At 39.4% G+C, this 21830-nt stretch overlaps 1 protein-coding gene across 1 annotated transcript in view; it reads left to right on the top strand.

Annotated features, from left to right (window-relative positions):
* The window catches only part of KL (klotho), a 47061-nt gene extending 26227 nt beyond the window's left edge, over nucleotides 1–20834 (top strand). The window contains exons 2-5 of the mRNA XM_064716299.1: nucleotides 6039–6549; nucleotides 11423–11691; nucleotides 14127–15243; nucleotides 18913–20834. Coding sequence (XP_064572369.1) covers nucleotides 6039–6549; nucleotides 11423–11691; nucleotides 14127–15243; nucleotides 18913–19250 — 2235 coding nt within the window. The 3' untranslated portion in view covers nucleotides 19251–20834. The remainder of the gene's footprint in view (nucleotides 1–6038; nucleotides 6550–11422; nucleotides 11692–14126; nucleotides 15244–18912) is intronic.
* Nucleotides 20835–21830: the final 996 nt, after the last annotated feature.

Below are 21830 nucleotides of genomic sequence, written 5' to 3'. Positions count from 1 at the left end.
GTTGTAATATCTCTGTTTCCAATTCTTAAAATAGGAATGATACTGTTTTGTGCCTAATGTGTGGCTGCCATAAATGCATTCATGTTCCAATGACCAGCACAATGTGAAAAACAGCGACTAATAGTTATTGAGAACGGAACTGGAACAAAGGGTGTAGTTCAGATGTGTGATCAATACTTAGAGCTGTTATTCTAGCAAATGTTACATGGAGTGGTTGTAGACTGAAAAAAGTTCACTTGGTGTTCTATGTACCACTTACATAGCCTAATTGTATCACAAAGTTGTTGAGATTGGTCAAAAATACTAAATTAATTGAAATTATCACCTGTGGTAATGTTGGCTAACAGATTGTAAAAGTAAAACTGGAACACTATATATTTGGGAAGGAATAATTGGAGAAACAGAGTAACTGTATAATTAATATAAAAGTCCTGTGCTTTATATATGAAGATGTTATTTTACTAGTTTTGAAATATGGGAAGAACTGTAAGCAATTTCTACATACCTGTATCTGTTACCCAGTATTAAGAATATAGCTTGATTGTGAAACAGAATGTTTGCCCAAAGACTGTGTGCATAAAACTAACTTAGGATCTAAGGGTGAAACTTACATTAAATATGTCATCCTTTTGTTGCAGCTTTTGATTAAAATACTTAGTTTTGATGATACGGATGAAAAAGCACATTTTCCCCTTCCAGGTACAAGGCACATTGCGACTAATACATAGATTTTTCCCATGCCATTCAAATATTTATTTCCATTTTGGCAGGGCTTTTGATGTAGAACGGAATAATGATATTTTTGGTGGAAGTATATTATCCCAGTTTCTACTAATCAAAACCCCTTTGTACACCTTTTTCAATTAACTCTTCTCTTTGTATTGCTAAATCATAGAATCATAGAATCATTTAACTTGGGAAATGTCATCCTGTCTGGGCAGCGTGTGGCAGGGCTTGACAACCCTTTCTTTCAGTGACGAAATTTTTCCCACTATGCAATCTAAACCTGCCCTAGTACAACTTGAGACCATTTCCTCTTGTCCTGTCACTTGTTACATGGGAGTAGAGACTGACCCCCACCTGGCTACACCCTCATTTAGGGCGTTGTAATGAATGATGGGTTCTCCCTGTCCCTCAGTTTCTCCAGGCTAAACAGCTCCCTCAGTTGCTCCTCATCAGACTTGGGCTCCAGACCCTTTTTGAGCTCCAAACTTGAGATCTGTTGCCCTTCTGTGGACATGCTCCAGCACCTCAGTGTCCTTCTTGTAGTGAGGGGCCCAGAACTGTAACACAGGATTGGAGGTGTCCCCTCACCAGTGCCAAGTACAGTAACACTTTCCAGTTCAGTTTCATTAATCCATAAATAGACAGTTAAAACAAGATAATTCATCTGAGCGTGAAGACCAAGGTGTTAGTGCAATTTATTTGTGAAATGAATGTTGTTATTACTGGTTCAGAAGACACAAAACTTAAAATTGAGAAAACTTGTTCTGGAGGAATGAACGCAAATTATGGAATTGTGATGTTCCAATTAAAATTCTTGATTTGCTCTTGTGAAAGCTGTGCATCGTGATGGATATAAATACAGAGAACTCACATAATAATCCATATCAGTGCCAGATTCAGGAAGAATTTAATGATCATGGATTTAGAGGAGTAGTCAGGCAGACAAATGTCTTAGTATTACTACATTGTTGTCATGTAGTAATGTATAGGTCATGTATAGGTCTGTCCTGCCATAGAGTGGACAATCTCTGACTCAGTAGAACTTGGTCAGATTATGAAGCTTGTGTGCCTGCGTTGAATTACTTCTGCTATCACTGCAGGAATTTGGTAGGACCTAGCCCATGCTATGACATTGCAGGGTTTGTTTTTCTGCCTTGGAAATGTGTTTGACCTTTCCCAGGCTATTAGGTCTCCTGCATGGAAATGGCAGGTGTGACCTGAGTCTTTATTATTCTGGAGTGGCAACTAGTTGCTTGTGTTAAGGCAGCTGGTGGAGCCAGAGGTCTCCACTGGCTGTAGTAGGAGCTTGGGCTCACATGTGGACAGTGAAATATAAGGTGTCTTCAGCTCAAAAGGAATCCTACCCTAGAGAGAGGATTCATTTGCAAAAGATAATTTGCACGCTGCCTATGTGTGCAAATTATCATTTGATGAATTCTTTAATGCCTCAGATGTCTCTGTGGAGCTAAGAGATACTATTTAGGATTTTTAGGGAGACTCACAGCTTTCTGAAACTGTCTGGAATTTGGGCTGGAGTTCCAGTTGCCTCTGAAGTATCTAAAACTGTATTAACCACCTAATTTTAGTTAAATGAATTCTGTTCCAGTTTCCATGTAGGCTCTCTGCTTTGTCACTGCTTCTTCCAGCTTTATTTCTATGCAGTTTTTGAATGCTTCATTAATCTACATCCACAGGGGACTTCAATGCACTGTTTTCTACGTTTAGCATTTTTAAAATGGAAATAATATAATTCTGCTTCATGCACACTCCAGAGGGCAGACATTTAAGTGAGCTTCTTCTTGCCACCTTTCATCTGCCTATGGAGTATGTCGTGTCTAAACTGAGTAACGGGTTTTGTCATCAGTGGAGAGAGATGGACTCACAAAGAGTGACTCACACTTCATATCTTAGACAACAGTTCTCATCTTCTGTAGAAACAGCCCAGGGGATTTAGAAAGTAAAGTTGAGTGAGATGATCCCACATTGCTACACTTCATCTTTTTTCATTGCAGTGAGAGAATAAACAGCACTTCACTATGCTTGTAGAGGGATAATCTGTAGAATTCTCTTTCACCTTTCTTCATGGTAGATCCAAAGCTACTAAAATGCTGGAAGATCTCTCTCCACTGATGGGAAACAGGGAGGGCTGAGAGTTCTAGGAGCCACAGTCCCCAAGGTGTTCTGTAGCTGGGCAGCATACTTGCAAATGAAGATGACATAGATGAAATTATGTGTTTGAGAGTGTGCATGGTGGTATCTTAACATTTGAGATGGTAAACTGGAGATGAGTCACATCCAACAGAGGAAAAATATACATCCCCTTTGTAAGAAAATTTGGGTGTGCAAATTTGAGTTGCAAGTGGTGACAAATTTATTCTCAATGGCATTTTAAAAATCATATTTTAAGTGTTGGGTGTTGATCCTGATGTGTAGTGTCTTTGGTTCTTTCCTGAGCTTCGGTGTGAAGTAAAGTCTGTTCTTAGGTCAGCTCTCATTTTTGCCATGAGATTTTGAAGTTGTTACTGTAGTTTCTCACGAGCGTCAAAACCCATTGTATTAATACAGACAGATGGTCAGGCTGCATCATGTTTATGGGAGCTATTGATGTATTATAAATGAGAGCATCTACATGGAAATCTACATCTCAGAGCTTGATTCAGATACATGCACATAGGTGTGGGCTGTGATTCAGTTTCTTAGATTGTTCTCTTTGGCTTTTGAAAGGGTGTGGGTCTAGTCTCCTGAAGATCTGTGCAGTTGTTTTATGTACACCATGATGACTCAAAGGCAGCAGGTTCCTGTGTGGGGGCTGCTGAATTGAGCCTTGATTATTGATCTTGCCTTTAGTTGTCCTTTACTTCCAGTGGTTTTTCTCTCAGCAATAATAATTAAAACTCTGCTAGAGCAGTAAAATCGTAGAATTTCTTGTTTTCCTGGGTAATTAACAATGTTGATGTCAAAAATTATATTCCTAATAATGCTGGCTACTGGAAGTGATTGTACTTCAAAGCTTAAATGGTATAAGTGGATGAAAAGGAAACTAAACAGCAGCTATCAGTAAATTAATGATAAAATTTGCCAACATGCCAACTGCATGGAGTAGAATTCTAAGGCTTTCTATATGATTTATATTTTAGGGAAAACTAAAAATGCATGTGACATTTTGATATATGTTCATTTGATTGGCGACTCTGTATGGTGAGAGTGGAGGTTTGTGTCATCACAGCACTTATGAACAAATACTGAACGATGTGAGTCTCAAAATACAAATGTAAACTGTTAGTAGAGTTATTAGGCAGGTTTTATTCTAAGGAGTGGATCTCAGAATTACAGAATCACAGGATGTGTCAGGCAAGAAAGGACCACAGTGGTTCATCTGGTCCAGCCTCCCTGCTCAAGCAGGGTCATGATGGATCACGTTACACAGAATTGAAACCAACAAATCTTGAATATCTCCAGTGAGAGGAACTCCACAGCCCCTTTGGGCAGCTTGTTCCAGTGCTTGTTGATCTCTACAGTAAAAAAGTTCTTTTTATTCAGGTGGAACTTCCTGTCCATCAGTTTCTGCCTGTTGCCTCTTGTCCTGTAGCTCAGCACTGCTGAGCAGAGCCTGGGTCCATTTTCTTGGCTCTCTTCTCTAGATACTTAAAGACACTGATGAGGTCCCACCTCAGTCATCTCTTCCCATGGCTGAACAGGCCCAGCTCCCTCAGCCTTTCCTTGTAAGAGAGATGCTCCAGTCCCTCGCTCATCCTTGCTCTTCTCCACTGCACCAGGAGCTCTGTGTCTCTCTTGTCCTGAGGAGCCAGAGCTGGATACAGCACTCCAGATGTGCCTCACCAGGGCAGAGTAGAGGGACAGGATCAGCTCCCCCAACCTGCTGGCACTGCTCTTCCATCCTAATCCACCCCAGGACACCAATGCCCCTCTTGGCCACAAGGGCTCTGTTGGCTCAGGGGCACCTTCTTGTCCATTAGGACCCCCAGGTCCTTCTCTGCAGAGCTGCTTTCTAGGAATTTCCCCCAGCATGTCGTGGGACATAGGGTCATTTGGTGCAGCACCTTGTATTTGCTTTTCTGGAACTTCAGGCAGTTCTTTGCATCTCTCCAGCCTCTTGAGGTCCTTCCGCAGAGTTGCACAGAACCCTCTGTTGTATTGGTCACTTTCCCACCTTTGTGTTGTCAAATCTCATATTTTTACATTTTCAACAATGACATAGAAAAAAAAAAAGACAATTTCTACTAATGTATAGATTACAAAAAATTGAATATGGATTCACAGGACAGTCAACATTCTCGTTGGCTGATAAGCTAGGCTCAAAAGAAAATATGTTTTAGATGGTGAAGGGCTCTGGAGAGATGGTAGTTTAGATGTGCATATGCTCACACTGTAATTCTGTGGCCACATGAGCAGAAATAGTATGGTAAATCATCTCTGGTTTTACTGCTGGCAAGACTGCCACTGGCATATTATATCCATTTCTGCTTCTGCAGTTGAAAGACAGATGATGACAAATTGGAAGAGAATCAGAGGAGAGCAGTGAGAGTGGTTAAAGAGCTTGAAGGTAATGCCTGAAGATAATACAAGACTTCAGGAACTTAACAGTTAGCTTTTAAAAGGAACATTGAGAGACTTATAACTGACTCTGTAAGATCTCAGGAAAGAAATTTGGTAACAAAATACGTTCTTAGAGTAAAAGATAAAATTATACCAAGACAAGTGCTTAAATTCTGATGCTCGGTATAAGTAGTACATTTTAATGGATTAAATGGAATTATTGGAATGATTTTTCAGGACCTGTGGCAATTTTTTTTTCACTAGACTTTCTGAAGTCCAGATAGATAGTTCTATATTCCTATATTGTGTGTTCTGATTCAAAGAGTAATAAGTTCAAAGGTATTTCTTTGTTTTGTATTGTTTCAGAGTTTTGGGCAATATTTTAAAGTTTTTTTTATATATCCATGAATCTGCAGATAAAGTGATATTCCTATATAATGAAAACCTTTTTTGAAACATGTTTGGTTAAATGCATTTTCTTTTTTGTAAATTCTGGCAGTATGTCTGAACTCAATAATAGAAGTTAATAAAGCCAGAAGTGTGTTCAGTGCCTGTAATAGTATCTTATGGAAAACTGAGATGCTCATTTCCCCAGCCAACTAGCAATTTCTGGTTGATCCATGGTATTAATATAGTATTAAGAGGTAATTCAGGTATTGTAAACTATTGATGAATTAATAACACTGAGCCCCAGTAATTGAGAATAATTGTAATGGATTTTTGGGTCCATTAATTACAGGCTTTCTTTTCAACAGGCCCATGCTAAGGTCTGGCACCTCTACAATGACCATTTCCGTCCGACTCAAAGAGGAAAAGTGTCCATTGCCCTCAGCTCCCACTGGATAAAACCCCAGCGTATGACTGAAAAGAACATAAAAGAATGCCAAAAATCTCTTGATTTTGTGCTTGGCTGGTTTGCTAAGCCCATATTTATTGATGGTGACTATCCAGAGAGCATGAGGAGCAACCTCTCATCTCTGTTGCCTGAATTCAGTGAGGCTGAGAAGAAGTATATCAAGGGAACAGCAGACTTTTTTGCTCTTTCTTTTGGAGCTACCTTGAGTTTCCAGCTTTTGGACTCCCACATGAAATTTCAGCAGTTGGAATCAATAAGCCTGAGGCAGCTCCTTTACTGGATAAACAGTGAATATAACAACCCCCAAATATTCATTGTGGAGAATAGCTGGTTCGTTTCTGGTACCACCAAGAAAGATGATGCCAAATATATTTACTATCTCAAAAAGTTCATTATGGAAACTTTAAAAGGTAGGACTTTGTATTAATACATGCTTTTAAAAATCATAATGCAGTATAGCCCACAGAGGTGTGTTAAGGTACCAGGCTGAAAACTGATTTTAGTCTTTAGCATTCATCTTAGCACTTATGAAATGAGATTTCAAATCCTTTCCTGGGTTTATTCTTTCCTTGAAGAACTCTCATTTCTGCACATAGCATTTGGTGAGCCTGATGCTGCTGTTCTTGAAGACAGTAGGAAAATTTATACTGTCTTTGGCAGGAGGAACTGCAAGACATGTAAACTATATTCTGAGTGGCCTTAGGAGAATTTGCTGTATTATATATTAATAGCTGCTTTCCTTATCTGAATGCATATGTGCAAAACATAAGAATATATATATGGAAAGATGAATACTATGTAATAGGGATTCCCCTGATATTTTTTCCAAACAGTAAGGAAAATACACCACTGTAGATGAGACTTATTTGCTGTTTTCCTATTTCCTTCTGAAAAAACATTTTTTCAATCCTAGTACTTGCCAATAAGTTGTTGGGATTCCCATTTCCACTTTAATTGTCTTTTAATGTCTAAATTTACAATTTGTTAAGTGATTTACTTGTCTACAGTTTACTGTTCTTGGTTTAAATAGTATTATTGTATCTATTAATTCAGATGAAATAGACATTGTGTTACATTGCCGTTTTCATATGGTGAATGAGAAAAAATTGGTTTAATTTCATTCTCAGCAGTAATGAAGATGCAGAGGACTCCCAAATTGGTTTCATCTGCTACTCCAGAAACGTAATTATTGCAAGTAAATTAAAAGGTGAATAAATACCTGAGCAAAATAGTAACTAACTGTTGCAAGTACAGTATCACTAGTTTGCATGAAGTCAGATGAAGAGTTCATCTTGGTGAAGAAGTCGTAATCCGGTTACCTCAATTTCTGCTTAGATTTTAAATTGCTGGAAATACATACATGGATCTGTCTTTTAGTCACAGCTGACTGGAAGCAATCTCAATTTACAAAGTGTCTTTCCATTTATTGTATCACTCAATAAATAATAATAACAGCAACAACAGTACTAAAGACTTGTCAGAAGACACTGGCACTTGCCTAAACCTTTTACAGAAAAAAAACCCAAACAAACAAAGAAAGCAGAGACAGGCTGGATCTGCAGGAGGGACTTTGGTATCATTTAAATGGAAAATATTGCACCCATATCTTCTGTTGTTAGAATCTGCAAAATCCGATGTAAATACCAAAGGTTTCTATGCAGTACCTTGGGGAATTTAGTTGAGGAAGATCCAAAAAAGTCATCATGCTGGCTGTGAGCAGATTTGTTGGACGGCATTAAAAACCAAACATAAAGGCACAAACTTTCTCTCTGAGAATTGTAGATATGCCTATCCAGTGCAATGAAGCACTGTAATAGGAAGATTTTTGAGGTATTTACCATGAAATTCACTCCGGTGGTGAAGGGACAGTAAAACGACGCAGGAACTGTAGCACTGAGAAGCAAGGATGATTAATTCAGACACGGGTCCATATAGCTGGGATTTTGCTGCTTGCTAGATCTTGCCATCCAGTATCTGTGCCTGGCTGTGTGTATGCACTGGTTCAGACAGAACTGCTTATTTCTCCATCTGCTTTAGCAAATAAGTGTAGCCCAGTTGCTACCTGTAGAGCAAACCGGTAGAGCAAAACCCAGAGCAAACCTGTAGAGTAAAAAGAATTGGTGTTGAGAACCAGGTGTCCACACGGTATGTATTCCTGAGGCCCATTTCTGGATTAATTTTACCCCAGAGGAACCCAGGACATGCATTCTGAGCCCACTGTGTGATGTCAACTGAAGCATGATGAGGGAGATTTGCTCAAAAGTGTGCTCCTGATTTCCCTTGAATTGCTGATGTAGGTGTCCACTCTGATACTGCATGCTGTAGAGAAGCTCTGTACAGTTTTTTAAATTTATTTTTTTATTTTCCTTTGGGAAAGGATATTTATTTGGGATTCACAGCCCTCTTTGCTATTTTTGGTATTTCTTTTTTTTTTTTTTTTCTTTTTTTTTCTGGCACCATTTAGGGTTGATTAGAGTAAATAGAGCTGTAGTATAAAGTTGTTAAATATTAATTAGAGCCATTAATTGGTTGGAGATATCTTCACCCCTGTATGAGGATCTTACTTTGGGATCATATTCGTTTCCCTTCTCTGTCTCTGGTGCAACAAACAAATGGATTGTGCCTTGTAAAGCAGAGCATGTTGCCTGGAAGGGCTCCTGTGGGTCGTGTTGATTGGGAGAGGTCAGGTCATTGTCTGGGGAATTACCAGGTCTGAATTCAGAGTCTTAAGCAGAAAAGGAATAGCCAGACCCATGACAGGCAGCACCAAGCTATTCTCAGGTATGTCCAGAGGCAAAATATAGATCATGAGCACCTTCTAGATGGAAGCATGGGCTGGGGGCTTCACACACCTCTTATTCAGGCACTGGGATTGGAGAGCAGCTGAGCAGAGGGTTTTAAAGATCTTGTAGGTCTGATACTTACGGGTCTGCCATGTTTCCTTTCATGACTTTTATTGAGCCAAACAGGACATGAGCTGAACTGCTGTTTAATTTTTAACCTAGTTCTGGTCTGTACAGTGTCAAACTTGTAGGCTTGCTCTGGGGGATTGCTCAGATCAGGAGTCACTTACAGTGGGAGTATGGATAAGGCCACTGAGTTTCAGAAGCAAGGACAGTCTTGATTACAGTCAGCCTCATTTGGTCACCAACAGACATAAAGGAAAAAAGAGGAAAAGAAAAGAAGAAAAGAAAAGAAAAGAAAAGAAAAGAAAAGAAAAGAAAAGAAAAGAAAAGAAAAGAAAAGAAAAGAAAAGAAAAGAGAAAAGAAAGAAAGAAAAGGAAAGAAAAAAGAAAGAAAGAAAGAAAAGAAAAAGAAAAGAAAGAAAAAGAAAAGAAAGGAAAGAAAAGAAAAGAGAAAGAAAAAAAAAAAAAAAAAAAAAAAAAAAAAAAAAAAAAAAAAAAAAAAAAAAAAAAAAAAAAAAAAAAAAAAAAGAAAAGAAAGAAAGAAAAAAAGAAAAAGAAAAAAAAAAAAAAAAAAAAAAAAAAAAAAAAAAAAAAAAAAAAAAAAAAAAAAAAAAAAAAAAAAAAAAAAAAAAAAAGAAAAAAAAGAAAGAAAAGAAAAGAGAAAAGAAAAGAGAAAGAAGAAAAGAGAAAAGAAAGAAAGAAAAGAAAAGAAAAGAAAAGAAAAAGAAAAGAAAAAAAAAGAAAAGAAAAGAAAAGAAGAAAAGGAAAGAAAAGAGAAAAGAAGGAAGAAAAGAAAAGAAAAAGGAAAGCATAATTTAGAGGAAAAGGGAGGGATATGAAGTTGAGAACCAAAGAAATGGAACTTAAAAATTTCAAAGGCCATGGTGAAACTAAAAGAAATAGAATTAAAAAAGATTTGAGGAAAGGAAAAGGGAACAGAAAAAAAGAAAGAAGAGGAAGTGAAAGAGTGAAGTGAATGAAAGAAGGGTGAGAAGAAGAAAGAAAAAGAAGGGAAAGGTTCACACAGTGGCTTTTACTCTGCTGCATGGCAGATGTCATCATGGGTGCATGCAGAGGTTAGAAAAATAGTGACATTTGCCAAACACAAAAGAAGGTGCCTTTAGGAGGAGAAATATTCCATTTCCTTAGACATTTTCTCATGACCTCTGACAAAGACTGGGCCAAATTTGTTCCTTATTTAACTGCATTGTTCCTTTAATTGATTCAAACAGGGCTATAATCAAGAATCCATGTGGTGCCTCATAACTGATTGTAATGAGGTACGTTAGTAAATGTACCTCAGGAAATTAGGATCTTGTTATTCTGCTTGCCTGAAATAATGCTTTCAGTGTTACTAGGCTGGTAAATATTATCTTCAGTCAGTATCCAGTTTGGGCTGACAGAAAGTGGTGAGTAATAAAGATAAACTTTGCTGGCTACAGAGCCAAACACCAGTTCAAAAGAACGCTTAAGAATGTGCTTAAATGCATTGCTGAATTAGGGTGGGTCTAATTATGTAATTAGAATTAGCACACTCTTTTATGCTTTCCTGGAGCTGAGCCTTGCCCAGCAACATTTTGCTGTATCTCAGTGTTTAATACAGCTAAAAGTGAGTATCATTTGGAATCTTATAATAATGCTGGTTAAACTAACAGATGCCAGTAGATCCTGACATTAACCTTTAATGCATGTAATGGTTTTAGAAGTCAAACAGTTGACCTAGAACATGCACATATTTTTAGAGACCCTTAAATATTTGAGCTGGAAAATGCTGTGCCATAAAAGATGAAAAGAGACAAAATTTCAAAATAAACAGAGTCTTTCTGTATTATCACTTCTGCTTGGAATCTGTGGTAATAAAAATTCATGTGCATACCAAATATGCTGTCAGGTTTTTCCCAATATGTATTTGGAGTGGAGAGGGAGGAGATGAAAAGGAGTACAGCTTTTGTTTGCATCCGGGGTAGTGCTGCAGCAACAGCTGCCCTGGAGTGAGCTGCAGCATGAGCGGAGCAGAGGGCAGTGCAGGGCAGCCCCCGGCTCCGTGGCTGCAGATGGCTCAGGCTCTACTCTGAGGCTGAGCTTTGGCACATCTGATGAGCAGCACTGCTGAAACCACTGCTGCATGGCTACTCTTGCTAAACCTCGCTGCTTTAAAGCCAAGCCAGGTACCTCTGCTGCCTCCTACCATACTCTGGCAGCTCTCCCAGTGCAGCTGAAATATGTTCCCTGAAAAGGCTTTGAGGAAGGCCCTGAGATACTTATCTGACCTGTTGCATTGTTCTTAAACACTAATGCTGCAAGCATTGCTGATAGTGTGAGATGTAGAGAGGAAAAAATGAGCATTGTGCTAAGTTTGGGTTTGTTCTTTCCTCAGCTATCCGGTACGACAGAGTAAATGTGTTTGGCTACACAGTCTGGTCCCTCCTGGATGGCTTTGAGTGGCACAGGGGGTACAGCATTCGACGTGGACTGTTTTATGTTGATTTTCAAAGCCACGACAAGAAGTTGATGCCCAAATCTTCTGTCTTGTTCTATCAAAAGTTGATAGAAAAAAATGGCTTCCCACCTTTGCCTGAGAACCAGCCCATAGAAGGTATTTTTCCCTGCGGCTTTGCTTGGGGAATTGTTGACAACTACATTCAGGTGAGTCTGATAATAAAGCTGACAGGCTGTCCAGCCAGATCAGTGCACAAGGTCACGGTGACATATTTGCTGAATTGACTGTCTTTGCCACAGTGCTGCAAGGAGATGGGTACAAGGCTTTTGAGCCAGTGTGTCTATCATTCTTCACCAGACTTGCTGTGTGTGACCAAGGCAAACCAGTCAGATTGAGACACTATAAATAACATTATAGAAAAATATATGGAAATGTAAAGGAGTCTGATGCTTGTCTTCCCTCAGCATATGTGACCAGTTATGGGAAGTCAGCTCTTTTCAAAGGGAAGTCAGTTAAATCTGCTAAACTGAAAAATGCATGTTTTATAAAACTTCCTGACGACTCCTAAACTCCAGTGGCATGTTTCTGTATCTTGTGCATATCCATCCTGGTACTGTTCTTAGAGAGATTTTATATAAAAGGAAGTGAACGAGATTAGATTTAAATGAAATTTCTGTATTCCTTCTATTTCATTTTATATTATACTGTGTCTGATGAGGGCTTGCAGTGCCCCTGCATAGAGCCTAGCTAGTTCATGGCTCTCAGTTTTTCTTTCAACTGATTTGATACTTCAGCAGAATTTTTCAAATTATAATACTTTATAACGTGAGTAAAAATTCTACCTTAGTTGTGATCGCTTTAACTGTTGGGCTCTGTAATTTTCAGATGCTATTTTGGGTTGCAGAGCTTCTCTAACCACAGTAAAGAGGTATAAATTCAAAGCCAAGGCTTCATCCAAAACCAGAATTTTTAATTTGTATTTTCCACAAAGGCAGAATCTTTCTTAAGGCTTGAATGTGAGGAACTTGTTTGTTTTTTCTCACTCCAAAAGTAAGATTTGGCTTTGTTCTCTTGAGAAATACTGCAGCCTTCTTACCTCATGCACTGATTTCCAAGAAAATTCAAGTCATCCTCCTAGCTCTCAGATAGATTAAGAATTGGAAATGGAATTGCTGCTTTTGGAGTCAGTAACAACTATAAAGTTGCGGAGTCAGTCAGCCTACAACAGCTAAAATCTCCCTCCCATCCCCAAAACCTTCAAAGCTGAATATTTTCGTTTCAAAAGGCCATTCAAACATTTTGTGCTGTAAGGCTTAGGTTGTTTGATTTGTAGATGCATCACGGTGGAAAAACTGTTTTGACAGCATTCCCACAGTATTAGTGGCAATGCATGCTTTAGTAATCTACAAGGGACAATTCTCCAGAAAAGCAATTTCCCTCAGACATGCTGTTTTTTATTACTTTCTTCTACAAGCACAGTACTGACCTCTCCGGAGAAAATAGCAACTGATTTTCAGCAGCTTCTTTTATACAGTCTGCAGAGCGTCAGCTACAAGTTGAACACTGGTTGTAGGCTGACACCTGCTTTTCAAACAGAGGGCAGGACAAGGAATCTGAGCTCAGGGGGAAGCTGCACAGCAAAGATTAAACATAAAGAGAAAAGGACAAATAAAGACCATGGTACCACTATCCTATGGTTTGGATCTAGAAAGAATTACACAGAGTATGAATGAGGAAATTTCACACTGTGCATTATTATAAGTAGTTCAGTTTTTAATTTTCTAGTCCTTACTGTGCTGGTGATTTTCATTAAAAAGTGAAAGTATAATTCTGAGTGACCCTGAGAAGCTCATCTTGTACTGTGTTACTGTGTCATACAGGCAGTTGTGACATCTGAAACCCTAAAGCCTTCTGGGAAATGCATTTTCTGTTGGACTAACAGCAGGTTTACCCAGAAGCCCAAAAAAATTGATTCAGACATCAACAGCTTGCTGAAATAACTTGCAAATTACTTCAGTATGAATTAAATAAAAAAGGATGTTTCCAGCAAGAAGGAAAAAAATTGCTTGTCTGCTGAATTTTTGCTAAAAATCAAGTGCAGAGCATTACTCATATTTCATCATGGTCAGGAAAAGAAGAGGACACAGAAATGATGTTGTATTCATTATTTCTTCTCATGCATTCAGGGAGTGGTCTTGAAATTGACTGTACTGGATAATTTGCAGCGGACAGTCTCTCTGTATTCCCTCCTTCAAAGAAAACGTTTTAGAAATTACTCTAGTCTTCACTGAAGATCTTCTTCTCTGGATATCTGTTGCAGACTTAGTGCCTTATCCCCGAGCAATCTCTTGTTTCTTTTGGAAACTGGAACAACTTAGAGAAGACATAGACATGATGACCATTAGCATAAGCTTGTTTGGAAAGTAGGGTGAAAATAATATATAGATTTGGTACTTTTCTGACTTCACTTGTTAACAGAAAAGTCATTCATTCATATGAGCCCAAGATGGCAGTATCAGAGATGCTGAATGCAATGTTTTGATTCAGGATATTCTTCCACTAGGCTGTGTCTGATGGTTATGATGTTCCCACCTACCTGGAGCAAACAGCTTCAATCTGGTGTGTTTCCTGTTTCCCCTAGGTAGACACGACACCTGCCCAATTCCTTGACTCCAGTGTTTATGTGTGGGATGTTCACCAGACGAAGCAGCTCATTAAAGTGGATGGAGTTTACGCCTCGAAGCGCAAGCGTCACTGTGTTGACTTTGCTGCTATCAGGCTCCAGATCTCTCTTCTGCAAGAAATGCATGTCACACACTTCCATTTTTCACTGAAATGGTCTTTAATCCTTCCTTTAGGTAACCTTTCTCTAATCAACCACACACTTGTACAGTACTATCAGTGCTTTGCTAGTGAACTTCTCAGGGTTAACATAACTCCTGTTGTTGCTTTATGGCAACCTATGATTGAGAATCAAGAGCTTCCAGTTTCTCTTGCCAAATATGGTGCTTGGGAAAACACAGAAACTGTTCAGGCTTTTGTTGAGTATGCCAGATTCTGCTTTACAAGTCTTGGGGACCATGTCAAATTTTGGATCACCATGAATGAACCGTCTGTGAAAAACCTGACATACACAGCAGGGCACAACCTGTTGAAAGCCCATGCAAAAGTCTGGCATCTTTATGACAAAGAATTCAGGAGATCTCAGAAGGGCAAGATATCTATAGCTTTGCAAGCTGACTGGGTAGAACCAGCTTGTCCCTTTTCCAGGAATGACCAAGAAGTTGCTGACAGAATTTTAGAGTTTGACATTGGCTGGCTTGCAGAGCCCATCTTTGGGAATGGAGACTACCCAGAGGTGATGAGAGCGTGGCTTCACCGAAGAAACAGTGTTGACCTGTATAATTTCCACTTGCCTTACTTCTCAGAAGATGAAAAGAAGTTAATACAGGGATCATTTGATTTTTTTGCCTTGAGTCACTACACTACTACCCTTGTGGGCTCAGAGAAAGAAGATGCAGTAAAATATGACCACTACCTTGAAGTTCAAATGATCAATGACATCACGTGGCTTCACTCACCCGGCAGAGCTGCGGTAGTGCCCTGGGGGCTGCGTAAATTGCTCAAGTGGGTGAAATCAAAGTATGGCAATGTCCCAGTTTATGTTATGGCTAATGGGATTGATGATGACCAGAATATGGTGCATGATAAGCTCAGAGTGTATTACATACAGAATTACATCAATGAAGCTTTAAAAGGTAAGGAGCCACAAATGGTTTATAAGTCACAAATCCCACTGTTAGTATACTCTGTGTGATAAAGTATGCTTAGCTTTATAATACAGGTCCTCTGTAGAATACTCCCTGAATGAGATGTTACTACAGTGTAACAGGTAATTTTCCCCTTGATTTATGATTGATTGGTGTTACCAAACATCAGGAAGATTGACCTTGCTTATATGCTGCATAAGACAGCAGAAGAAGATTTTTATGGATTCAGTAAATTTAAATAGAAGTTGTGTGAGTAGCTCCACATGTATTTAGTCAGATTTTCATCTTACTGCACTTCTACTGCTGTTTTGCTTTGCTGCTTCTCTCCACTGATGTGCCTCAGGGCTGGGTATGAGTTCTGTTCCTCAGTTGTCTCTGTATCTTATCCAACAATGATCTTATCCAACAGTGATCTTCATAATAATTCAGCTGTCTACCTCATTATGCCATTTCCTGGACTGTTTCCTGCTATTCAGAACACATACCAGTCCTTTTCTCTGTCTCAAAGATTCATAAATTATAAGGCAAAAAGCATTTTGAGTCATCCTGTCATACAGCACATGCTGTTTTTTCAGAAAAGTACAAGATCCAAGTGAGATAATTTTTACTGATGAAGAATCTTTGCTACCTCACAGTGTGTGTGTATATCTATCTATCTATCTATCTATCTATCTATCTCATTTCTACTATTAATTGCTCTAGCTTCAACTTTAAGCAGTCTTGTGCATTTCCACATGTATTTTACCTATGTAGGTATTTGCAGACGCAAGACAAGCTATCTCTCATGTATCTCTTTGATAGAAAATAGAGACAAAGCTCTTTGTGTTCCTTGCTATAAAGCACCATTTCAAAGCTCTGAGTTATTAAGTTTTTCCCTCTGTGCTGATATTCTTCATGAGAGGGGTAAGCCCACACCTGGACACACAGTTCTTGTCGCAGCCACACTTAGACAGGTATAACATAACCTCTTACCCTCCTCATTTCTACATGCAAGCAGGCTGTTGGCCTTCTTGGCCATGGCAGCAGGTTGGTTACACAGCTTCTGTGATGATATACTGACATTTTAAACTCAGTTACAGATTTCTTCCCCCTATTTGAAGCAAGACAACCTCTTCAAAACTAGGTCTGCTTGTTGTTCACATTTGGTCATGTGCAAATGCCTGCTGCTTGTTTGTGCAAACCTTGCTATGCTGGCTAAGTTATGTCTCTAATCTTTGTGACTTGCAGACTGTGAGAAAAACTTTTACATTTATTTCAGGTTGCTGATATATTTAAGATCTTTAAATAACTTAGTGCTAAAAGCTGAGCTCCATGACCATGGTAGAAATATACACATTGTGACACTTATTTGCCTTCAATTACATTTCTAGACTTACTTCTCGTTCTATTACTTAATTCTACTTGAGACTAGTTGAAATCTGTTTATTATGGGCTTCCCTTGACCTCATAACATTCTATTTTCTTGTTCCAAATGCCATATAATATAAAGTCTTGTGAAGCTCTAAATATTTAACATCAAACGTCATTACTTTTATTGATCTGCTGCTCTCAGAAAAAAAAAAGTCAAGTTATTTTGACAAGATTTATTTTTTATAAAGCCAAACTGATGGGCATTAATCATGTATTATCTCCTAAATTTTATATTTATCGAGCTTTATATAATCTGTTCCACTCTTTTGATAGGTAGTAAAGGATGGCTGGCAGTTCCTGTCCACTGTATTAACTATTGGCTTTAGCTTCCTCCTCTGTAATTTCCACCTCTTTTGCTGATTACTGAAAATCAATATTAAGTGCCCAAGAGTTCATTCTCCATCGTTTTGTAGCATTGAATGCATGTTTTATAAATCTATAGTTAAAAAAATATTTTGGCAATATTTGGGCTTGTGGTTTCAAACTGTTTTTTTCTGTACTGCTTGTCTCCTTGGCACTTCTATTTTCAAAGTGTCTGTGGATATGGACTTTTCTCCCAGTTTCCATTAGCAAGAGCACCTGCATGCCTCTGCTTTTTACAGAACTTTATCCTTTGTACTGTTCTGGTACCACTGTCCCCCAGTCACTTCTTTCTCCCTCTTCTGTCCAGCCTGTAAATAGCTCCTGTGCTTTTCAGCTTAACCTATTTTCTTATATTTTCACCTTCTTTGTGATGGATAAATATGTCTCTGCTAACTAGCTGTAATATTTTTCCTATAGTTTAATATAGACACCATACTCTCATCCATAGTGTTCGGTCCATCAGCTTTTCCATTTTTTTCTCCCTCTCTGATATTGCATTTTTGTCCATCTTGTTGTTACATAACCTTGGCATCATGACTGATTCAGGTTTCTCCAAGACATGCATTTCTTTTCTGCAGCACCTTGTGCAGTAACTAAGATGAATTAGAAATCTTGTGTCCTTACCTCAGTGTCACAGTGTAGAAGGGCATTGGTATGTGTATGCCCTGGCCTTAAAGTCCCTGTTCTGCCTTCTTCCTCCAGCTGGTTTCAGGCACTACATGTGGAAATTTTTGTGTATGTATTATTGCTCACCTGCATTGTTCCAGGGGAGCCAGCAGGTTTGTGCAGATAAATGATTCCAAGATACAGTATGGGCCCTTTTGGACTGAGGCTATATTTTGAAGTGCTTTGTACTCTCTTTAAGTACATCTTTGCCAATTGAAAACAAAGAACAGCAGTAACCATTTATATAACACCATTAAATCCACCTGCAGTTCTGCAAACACAACTAATTATCCTGGGCAGCAGCTCTGTAAAAGCCCAGGTAAATATTATTTCATTTTACACATGAAAAGTAGGTTAGAGGTGCTAAAATCTTGCATGTGGCTTCAGGAAGAATTGTTTCCAGAAGCATATGAAAGTTCAGTCCTGTGTTCATCTGCTTTAATTTGCTAAAACAGTGATTTTGAGAGATAAACTATTACAGTTTGTGTTTACTACCTTGGATTGATTTTTTTTGTCAAGCAGGATGGATGGCTCAAGGTTAACACTGCAGCTGCTGGTCCTCTTCCAGTAGCTGAGTTAGCAGTATGGATTGCAGACACGTTCTCAATACAGACTGATACAGGTCATCTTGGATCAGAAACTTGGGTTAATAACAGCAGAGGGCTGTAATTTACATAAACTTTCCCCTTGCACCAGTGATATCCCAGTGCACAACCTCAGCGTGGCTGTGTGATATTTCTGGTGTCACTGTGCCTTTGCAAGTGAGAAGTGCGGCCAGCGTCCTCTGTTTCTTGACTGTCCCCATCAGGATGTGCCCTGCAAGGGAGAAGGAGCAATCAGAGAAACAGGATGCAGAAAACTAGAGGCAGGAAACCCAAAATCTGTATTCTTTAATGCATAACAAAGAGAGCCATCTTTTCATGATAGTCTCTATGCTGAGCATAAAACACCATCAGGTGCTCACAGCTGTGTTTGCCAAGCCCAAGGAAATAAATTGCAGGATACTCACAGATCACACTGTCTGGCAGTGGCTGACAGATTCTTACTTTTCATGAGAAACACTTCACAGATGTACGTGTACCTTACCTCATTTTGGAGAGAAGTGCAGATGTGGATTTAACATTCCCCTGCCCCTCCTTTACATATGGATATATGGTACTGCTCTTGAATGCAAAGTGACATTGATTCATTTCTTCCACCCTTTGTCTTCTTTTGCAGCTTACACCTTGGATGATGTTAACCTTCAAGGATATTTTGTCTATTCTTTTAATGACAAAACTGCTCCTAAGTATGGTCTCTACAGCTACGTTGCAAATCAGTATGAACCAAAGCCTTCACTGAAACATTACAGAGAAATAATTGGCAATAATGGTTTTCCTGGTCCTGAAACTCCTGAGTTGCTGTGTCCAGAAGAGGTTGCCTCATGTGCCGATTGCCACTTCTTCCGAACAAGAAAATCGTTATTAGCCTTTATCTCTTTCGTATTTGTTGCATTTATTGTTACTATATTCTTCATTACTTACTACTCCAAGAGGGTGGAAAGACGGTATAAATAGAGCTTCTCCTTTGAATACATCACTCACTGTCCTTTTTCTTGCAATCCCTTGGGAAATCTGAAATAAAAATGAACAATGCTGTGATTGCTTCAGCATTAGGAAGGCATTTACATTGCTTGGTACTGCAGGATATTGACATTGAGAAGCTATTGCTTGCATATAGCTTCCAGAAATCATTTTCTCTGTTGTAGTACCTTTGGTTTATAACCAGTCCTTGATTCCTGTGGTTGGAGTTGTCTCACAACTTTCCCTGGGACCTTTTGTTAAGCAGATGCTTTACCCTTCTTGGATTTCCCTTGCTGAACTGTACAGGTAAAAGTAGGTTTTGAAAATGTGGTATGATGGAAGAGTCTAAATGTCAAATTCTCCATACTGAGGTGAAACAAGAATTTGCTTTTCCAAATTAGGATTTAACTATGATGTTTCTTAACCAGAGCTAGAACCTAACTGGAGCAGAGATCATGACTGAGAAGGAAGTGGAGGAGAATTGCGAAAAGCAGTGTCAGGGGAAAGATTAACCCCTGTCCTAAAGCAGATGCAGGAGGAAGAACAGGGGGAAATGAGTCTGTACTGCTGGGAGCTCTTGGTAAGTCAGTAACTGGTACTGTGACTATGTCTGAGTTCAGGATGCCATTGGGGAACTTCAGTTAAAGGAACTGTGTCATTCTCAGGGGGGTAAAAAGCAGAGATATATCCAGGGATTGCAGGGGTCATGCCATCTACTGGGAAGAGATGAGAAGGGTGAAAGGGCTTCCCTTTGTTTTACTCAGGGAAAAAAAGGTAAAGAGCAGGAACTGGGATGTCTTCACTGTCTCAGCTGGCAGAGAGCTGTTTGCCTGATCCCAGTGCCTCTTGCCCTGTACCCAGGGACAGGGCACAGCTGGGACATCCTGTTTCTGCACTTCTCACAGCCAGTTGAACTCAGCTGCCACTGCTGCTGCCCAGCCACTTACCTGCTGGAAACTTGTGATAACTTAGCAGGGATGGTCTCTGCGTGCTATTTGTGTTGAGTGCAGAGTTTTCAAAAGGCAGCATTTTGGTGTAATAGTGCAGCACTTTATTGCTGCCAGAGTCTGGGACTGTGGAGCTGCCTCTCACAGGTTGGCTGGAGGTTCTGCTTTGAGCAAGTGGATCTGGCAGCATTTGATCCCTAAGTATTACTGAATGTCTGAGGGCCTGTTTTTCTCTCAACAAGATGAAATAGTGGAATGTTAGCACCATTGTTTATTAGGAGAAATAGAGAATGGGAAAGAAACCTGTGTCATTTGCCTGCCTTGTGAATTGCTGCATTCAGAGGATCCTCAGGGTAAAGCACTACGGTCATTTTTGTCTGGTCTCTAACTCTAGGCCTGCATTGCCTTCAGCTGTAATTGTATTTTTATTGTTATGTGGACAATGTCACTCACTGGAAAGAACATTTTAAAAGAAATGTGCTCTATGTTAATCAAGAATTATTTATCTACTAAGGCTGATTATGTTGTATTTAATGTGATGTTTATCTACTAGATTACTAGAAGATGACTAAATAACCTCCCAAGATTCTTGTCAACTTGAACACTCTATGGTTCTATACTGTATATTAAAACTTACATATGAAATATGATTTTAATTTGTATTTTAAGATTATATTTTTTCTTACATAACGTATAGAAAAAAAATACTGTCTTCTCATAATGATTAATATATTTTTGTTCCAGTTCTAGTCTGTAAATGGTCTCTCTTTGCAATTATGTATATTTTGGTATTGAGATTGAGGTGCACATTTCAGGGTAAGTGATGAAGTATTAAAAATACGTGTAAAAATTATTTATAGACTGATAGGACTCGCTGTAGAAGAGAACATTTCAAACTGCTGTGTATTTATGCGTTGGTGCCTGGTGCACTGAGGATTATGAAGAAATAGCTCTCCTTGAGTGTATGAAATGTGGAATGGCTTTTCCCTGGCATGGCAGTGAATCACCATGCAATACGTTATGCCAGCTGCCAGATGCCTTTGCAGCACGTAACAAAAAATGACATTCATTTAGCACAAGCTGCACCCAGCTCATGCCCAGCTTGTGTGTTCTGTATGCCTGTGTGTCTGTGTTTGTGTGTGGGGTGTGTGTTTTGCTGTTGGTCAAACGTGGGGGCCTGATGTTCCGAGGAGCCAGGTGTAGCTGGGTTGTACCTGCCCCCCTGGGTTTGAGGGGGCTCAGAGGGCCTGGGCAGGGCAAATCCAGAAGAGCACAGGTGCCATGGGCACAGTGCTGATGGAGAATGGCCTGACCTGATGCTTCACGAGCAATTCCCATCCATCCAGCTGCTGCTGGGAGCTGTGGGATGGCCCAGGCACAGCACAATGTGAGAAACAGCAGTCCCAGCACGGAGGACACGCGGCAGGCTCTTCCCATAGAGGCTGGGTGATATGTAACCACTGACAGGCAGATGGCACCAGCTGGATAGCTAATTTGTAGGTAAACTGGGATTTGTTGCTGTGTGATCATATCCACTCATGGAGCCATGACCCATGGAGCTAACACAGCCTTTGGCATAGTTGTCTTCAGAAGAGGTTTTAAATATCACTGCAGAGCACAGCTGGCT

The sequence above is a fragment of the Zonotrichia leucophrys genome, chromosome 1, assembly GCF_028769735.1.
Source record: "Zonotrichia leucophrys gambelii isolate GWCS_2022_RI chromosome 1, RI_Zleu_2.0, whole genome shotgun sequence".
Lineage (NCBI taxonomy): Eukaryota > Metazoa > Chordata > Aves > Passeriformes > Passerellidae > Zonotrichia > Zonotrichia leucophrys.
Note: the sequence above shows the minus strand (reverse complement) of the source record. Positions and strands in the feature narration are given on the sequence as shown.